The sequence below is a fragment of the Platalea leucorodia genome (assembly GCF_965183815.1).
Source record: "Platalea leucorodia genome assembly, chromosome: 2".
NCBI classification, from domain to species: domain Eukaryota; kingdom Metazoa; phylum Chordata; class Aves; order Pelecaniformes; family Threskiornithidae; genus Platalea; species Platalea leucorodia.
The window spans coordinates 17,074,336-17,081,668 of NC_138824.1; the positions used below are offsets into that span (position 1 = coordinate 17,074,336).

The window sequence follows — 7,333 nt, forward strand, 5'->3', positions numbered from 1 at the left end:
GTAACCTGGGAGAAATACAGAAACATTGTCTGAGCATCCAGGAATGAAGTTAGGAAAGCTAAAGCCCAAATGGAATTGAATCTGTCCAGGGATGTCCAAGGCAACAAGAAGGGCTTCTATAAGTGCACAGGAGACAAAGGGAGAACTAGGGAAAATGTGGGCCCTTTGCTCGATGAGACAGAGGCCCTGAGTACACAGGACATGGAAAAGGCTGAGTTACTGAATGCCTTCTTTGCCTCAGTCTTTACTGGGAGGACTGGCCTTCAGGAATCCCAGGTCCCAGAGACCAGAGGGGAAGGAGTCAAGAAGATGTATCCTTGGTGGAAGAGGATCAGGTCAGGGAATACTTAAGCAAACTAGACGTACATAAGTCCATGAGGCCTTATGGGATGCAGCTAGCAGATGTCATTGCAAGGCCACTCTCCATGATCTTTAGTTGATTATGGTGACTGAGAGAAGTGCCCAAAGACTAGAGGAAAGCAAATGTCACTCTATATTCAAGAAGGAAGACTCAGGGAATTACAGGCCTGTCAGAGTCGCCTCGATCTCTGGAAAAGTGGTGGAGCAGCTAATTCTGGAAGCCATTTCTAGGCACATCAAGGACAAAGAAATCGTCAGGACTACTCAGCCTAGCTTCACCAAGAGAAAGTCATACTTGATCAACTTGGTAAACTTCTACACTGAAATGACTGGCCTGGTACATGAGGGGAGAGCAGTGGATATTATCTACCTAAACTTCAGTACCTTCTGCCTCTGATGCTGTCTTTCATAAGATCCTCCTAGAGAAAATGTTGATCTATGTACTGAATAAGCAAACAGTGAGGTGGCATTGAAAACTGACTGAACAGTTGGCCCCAGGGGGCAGTGATCAGTGGCATGAAGTCTGGTTGGAGGCCAGTAACTAGTGGTGTACCCCAGGGGTCAAAACTGGTCCAATCCTGTTTAACATCTTCATTAATGATCTGGATGATGGGGCAGAGTGTACCCTCAGCAGGTTTGCTGGTGACACAGAACTGGGAGGGGTGGCTGATATGCCAGGGGGTCATGCTGCCATCCAGAGAGACCTGGACAGGCTGGAGAAATGGGCCAACAGGAACCTCATGAAATTCAGGAAAGAGAAGTGCAAAGTCCTGAACCTGGGGAGGAACAACCCCAGGCACCAGGGCATGCTGGGGGCCAGCCAGCTGGAAAGCAGCTTTGCAGAAAAGGCACTGGGGGTCCTGGTGGACACCAGACTGAACGTGAACTAGCAATGGGCCCTTGCAGCAAAGAAGGCTAGTGGTATCCTGGGCTGCATTAGACAAAATATTGGCAGCAGGTCGAGGGAGGTGATCCTTCCCATTTACTCAGCACTGGTAAGGCCACACCTGGAGTACTGTGTCCAGTTCTGGGCTTCTCAGTACAAGAGAGACGTGGACATAGTGGGGAGACTCCAGCAAAGGGCCACAAATATGATTAAGGGACTTGGAACGTCTTTCCTATGAGGAAAGCCCGGGAGAGCTGGGACTGTTCAGCCTGGAAAAGAGAAGGCTCAGGTAGATCTTAGTAATATATCTAAATACCTGAAGGGAGGATGCAAATTAGACAGAGCCAGGCTCTTTTCAGTGGTGTCCAGGCAGAGGACCAGAGGCAGTGGACACAAGCTGACACGCAGGAGGTTCCCTCTGAATGTCAGGAAACACTCATTTTTTATTTTTTTTCACTGTGAGGGTTACTGAGATTGCCCAGGGAGGTTGTGGAGTCTCCATCCGTGGCAATATTCAAAAGCCATCTGGACATGGTCCTGGGCAACTGGCTCTAGGTGGCCCTGCTTGAGCAGAGGGCTTGGGCCAGATCCCTTCCAGAGCTCCTTTCCAATCTCAGCCATTCTGTGATTACCAGACATCACTCTTCGCTCCCCGAGGAGTTAGCAGTACCTTGGCCTTCATCAAAACTGTGTCAGTTTGTGTGATATAGAGAATACCCCCCACTGCAGAGTAGCCCTGCTGAATTCTATCAAATATTAAACATTAAGAATATGTTGCTTGAGCGAATGCCGAATTCAGAAGGATCAGCTATATTCATGTTTGATTCATGTAGCTGTACTGTTTGCCCTGCTGTTTGGAAAGGATTACACTTGCAGATAACATACAGCAGGCTGCACAGTAACATGTGCTCAAAAAAACAAACCTTTTTTTCTTTGAAATGTGATTTTTCTTGAAGTGATGGAACTAACACAGAGACCATGACACACTCATCTCTAACATCTCAGTCTGCATTTAATCTGGGTTTAACATGGGGAATTGTGGGTTCATTGTGACCACTTTTGTCCTTAAATAGCATGAGTTTGAGAGAAGCATGCACAACTTCAGTGATTGCTGGTATTAAAAACGGTATGAATAGGCACACCTGTAGTGGAATAAATCCTCACACTATTGTCTCAAATAATCATGTCTGCTGGAGAATGAAGTACAGTTTGTTTGGGTTTGTTAGTGGGTTTTTCCTTCCTTTTTTCTGGGCTTAAATACTCATTCTGTGGTATTTACGGCATTCTCTTATCAGTTTCAGAGAAAAACTTGCTTTTCCTGTGTGGGCTGTTACGTGCTTCTATTAGTTACTCTATAGCCTAAATTAGGGACAGTGACATTGGTCTCAACTGGAGTATTTTCTTTCTTCTTCAGTAAGCAATGTGTAGTTTAAACTGGACAGGGAATATTGCAGGAAGAAAATTGAGATTTATGGTTTCATGTAATATTAATATGTATTTTCCTTAGGTATGTTCCATGGAGCCTAACCAACCACAGTTCACATTATTGACTTTTGAAGATTTAGTTGCATCTGGTATTCCAGTTGCACCTGAGGATTCTGCATATTGGGATAATTTTTGTTCTAAGCCGGAGAGTCCAGTGAAACAGAATTCACATTCAAGACAAGAATGCTTATGAGAAAAAGAAAATTGTCAAAGTTGTTATGCTGTTACTTTATGTAATTCAGAGTGTGGGAATAAGTGTACATGTGTAAATGAAACATGTTTTTCCTTATTTAAACTAACAGTCTGATTTTCACCTTTTAAAATTGACATTCTTTATCAATATCTTAAGGAAGATGCGTGTTTCCTTGCTGAAGGAATTCTGAGTGAAAAGTCTGAGGTGACCACATGCTTTTTTCGCTTCTACCTGCTTGTGGTTCTAACACTTCAGTAATTACCCATGCTAGGAACAGGGAGCAGAGCTACAATAATGTTGTTGATTAGTCAGCAAGTGTTTAATATATAAAAATGTGTTTCTATACTTCATTTATGCTGAAGCTTAAATTATGATACTGCCTTTTCTCTTACAAAAATAATAGTTTTATTCTCAGGTGGATGAGTAAAGCCAGAAGAATTGGTACAAATCCTTTTGCTGTTACTATGTGGTGCAAGTGTTTGTACAACACTTTGTCTAATAGCAGGCTGAAGAAGTCTGAATCTTAGTAGGAACTACATCTGTGCAAAACTAGTTTGAGGAATTAACTTAGAAGTATTGCATATCCTTTTCACTTACAGTCTTTGTTAATTAAAGCTTCCTGTATGTAATTTAGGATTTGATTTTTAACAGTTCTTTTTGCATTTTTTTCCCTCAGCAATAGATAGGAGCAAAACAGCAGTTCAATTTTCCTAGACTCGCATTTACATCTGTACTGTTGTAGATGTGGGGTGGGGGAAACAAACCAACAAAAAAACCCTATTTACTTTTTTCCAAATAGTGTCATAACATCTGAAGACAGAATATTTTATTGTCTTACAGTGAATTAAAGTTTCTGGAGAAGATCTGTAGATCTTGAATGCACCTTTAGAGTATTTCATATTCTGTTTCAAAACAAATCCTATTTTATGCCATTATCTCTCACTTTTCTTTCTAGAAGTCATAGATAGATACATTATGGTCTGTCTAAATGTAAGGAAACATACTGAACAGAATGAATCATACTGAATGGAATGATTTCCACAACTAAAAAGAGTTCATTTCTGTTCTACAGTTAAACATACATCTTCAGTGAATTCAGGTTTGTGTACAACTTGGCTGCACCCTGTATTCTGACTAAAGGAGAATCTACTTGTAGTGTAACCATTGAAGCCATGCCTTATTACAAAGATAAAGAAAAGGTTTAGAGAGAGAAGGATATGAGTTTTACAATATTATACAAGCTTTTGGAGTTTTGCTGTAGATAATTCTGAATTCAAATCTGCTGTTAATCTTTCCTACTTCTATCAGTTCTGATTAATATTTTTGTTTCCATTTCAATGACTCTCTCATCTTGCATACTAATCAGAGTTTTTGGTGTTTTGCTTTTTTCCTCCAAAACTGCAAATCAGTGAAGCAGTGACTCTTCTCTCCAGACTCCGCAGGGGTTAAATTAGATGTTCAGTAACTTCAAATCTGAAGTGAACAGAAATATAGAATAATTTATATACAAATTGTAAGTCAAATATTCCAGACTGGTTTTTTTTTTAATGAAATACAACTTGTGATAAATAATTGACACTACATGGAGGCCAGAAAAGGCTATTCAGTGGATATGTAATTGTATCATTTACTGGGACACGATATTTTTAACTGATTCAGTTGGCTCTGTTTTACTCTGTTCTATCTGAAGTGTACTATAATCCCAGATCGGCAAGCACATGAAGGTGCTGAAGAGCTGCAATAACTAGAAGTGTTGCCAAGCTGAAAGAAAGGACTTGTTCTGCCACAGGTTTTGAAAGTCTGCAGAATAAGGAGGCCTGTTCAGAGTATGAGGAGCTGAAGATTACTGAGCTTCATCGCTGGTGGGCTGTTAGCTGGTCCGGTACGTGCCTATCCTCACCAGTCACTGAGGATCCCATCAGTTGCAGCTGTACCAGTTTAAATTGCCAGCTTTTTGGCTGGGACAACAAAATGAACTGCAAATATGGGGTGAGATGAATAGAGAATTTTCAGATCCAGATTTCTGGGGATAAAGGAATTAACTTTGTATTAGAGATGATTTAATTTTGCCTGATGACAGTGTCAGAAAACAATTTTTCTCTCACTGAAAAGAGTTTAAAAAGTATTAATGAAATTATTTATAATATTGTGCTTGCATGTAAGTAGAGGACAAACCAATTTTGTTAGATGAGAAAATTACACTTGGTTTGCTTACCAGGAATTTGATAATTTTCAGGACTGTATCTAGAAAGGTTAGAAAAACAAAGGAGTTTGTTTTGGTTAGCTTTCCATGAAATAAAAGTGTAGTTTCTAACAGTCCAGACAGAATCGTCTAGAAGATTGCAGTTCCTCACAATATGATTTTTTTCCATGTCTTTGATTTACACTGAGTTATCTGAAAAATAAGATTAATTTATCTTGTTGTTTTTTGGTTTTTTTTTTAAACCTGAAGTAGCAATAAAGGTTAGGTGATGGTAATGCCTTGCAAAGAGCCACTTGAGTCAGGTTGTTTAGTTTCAGTGCAAACAAATGGAATTTTTACACTGTGGGAAAGAGCAGCTGTATAGTTACGGAATTATCAGCTAAAACCATGCTGCTCAAAGGCCAGCAAGACACTCTGACTCTTCATGAATGCAAACAATCCTTCTTAAAGTAAGTCATCAGAATGTTTTTCTGGGCATCTGTGTACTGTAGAGGCACATATTGAAATAAATATTGCTAGCGTGTACAGATAAGTTAGTGTAATCTCACAGCTCTAAGATTTTTTCCTTTTAGTATTTCACCATGACAGTTTCCCTTGTATAAAAAAATTGAGCCCTGTATCCACACATGGCCACAACACTGGCTTCCTTGCATTTCCTCAGAATACAGTCTTAATGTCTATAGAGTGTCTCTGCCATTTTCAGAAATACTAGTCCAGCCGAGCTCCAGCTTCCCGCCCTAGTTAGGTTGTTGGCCCAGTCCAGTGCGGATGAGCTGACCTTTGCTGGTCTCCTGTCACTCTTCTATCTGCAAGAAATTTCCCAGTTATGTCTAGAAGCCCTCTGGCCTTCAGGTTCCTTCTCCAGAGCTCCATTGCTTTATGTGTTTTGTTTTCTATATGTACTGCCCTACACATGCCCATACCACATACCTGGTTCCTAAAGGGTAAGAAGCTGCAAAAACACAAGCTCTGTTCCACGTGAGCCTTTCCCAGCAGGGGCTGGGGCTAGGTAGCTGTTTTCCCTATGGAACAGGATTGACCAGCCTCCATGTTTCTCAAAGTACAGATTTACATCTTAGATCGGATCCGCTGCCCTAGACTGCGGATCAACCCAGTGTTTCTGAGGAGTAGCTATTAACAGTCTCTGACCTAAAAATAAAAAGTTTTAAAAAGTTTTGATCTTCAGTGAACAGACTGGCAAAAGTGAATAAATGTGTTTTAGTTTGGGCATGTTATCCTTTTTAAACCTTTGTGTATCATCTTGCATAAAAATCATTAGAGTGGGTTAGGAACTTCAGGGGATAAAACTGTGTTCAGGACAATTTGCAGCTGTGTGACAGGAGACTGGTGCCATTTGATGTGAAAATCTGTAACTTTGGGTCACATGAATTCACTCTTAGCCTTTCAACAATGTCTGTAAACCTATGCAAGATGTATGTTGTTACTATATTGTGGGATCAAATGCACTGATGTTAATCAAATGTATGTGCTTCGTGTTCCTCCAGAATATGAATATTTTGGATTGCTCTACACTGTATAGAAAATGTAGGCATGAAAAGAAGTTCTGAATTATTCTCAAGAGAGATAACATTTTAAAAGTTTTTCAAAAAGCCACTTATTTTCTTGTGCTGTACATACAGGTTTTTATGGCCAGATACTATGTATGACTCCTGTTTCTGCTAAGATTGAGTTTAATTTCTTTATTGAAATAAAAAGTGGGTTATTTTGTGTTTGTGTTCTGATTTTGTGTTGCCTATTTATGGTTCTACCATTCAGAGTCATTTTTTTTTTTATCTCAGTATTATTTAGATCCAGATATAGGTGGGAATACTGAAACACTTGCCTAAAACTCCTTTGTTATTTCTAAGACAATTTATGGGAACACAAAACTGCATGCTCCTAGTGACATCCTTCAGATGAATCGTGAAACAAAGGTCTGGACCAGCCGTCCACTCTGTGGCGTTCTCGTGTGACGAGGTGTGTTCAAGCCTTTCTTCCAGGACCGCTCCCTGGTTTCATCCTGCAAGTTTAATTTAGTCATGTGCAACCTAGTTTCTTGATATAACTATGGCATAATGTTGGTGTATTCTACGTTGATGAGCAAGTGTCTCGTCATTTGGTCTAAATTGCAATAGTGTGAGGTTTAATGCTTGTAAGAAGATACGTATTTTCAAATACCTCGAGGCTGCAGTGTTGCGTAGTGGTG

The 7,333-nt window shown here is 40.1% G+C and overlaps 1 protein-coding gene across 1 annotated transcript in view; it reads left to right on the forward strand.

The window, feature by feature from the left end:
* Positions 1-6,841, forward strand: part of AASDHPPT (aminoadipate-semialdehyde dehydrogenase-phosphopantetheinyl transferase) — a 35,821-nt gene extending 28,980 nt beyond the window's left edge. The window contains exon 6 of the mRNA XM_082303828.1: positions 2,754-6,841. Coding sequence (XP_082159954.1) covers positions 2,754-2,924 — 171 coding nt within the window. The 3' untranslated portion in view covers positions 2,925-6,841. The remainder of the gene's footprint in view (positions 1-2,753) is intronic.
* Positions 6,842-7,333: the final 492 nt, after the last annotated feature.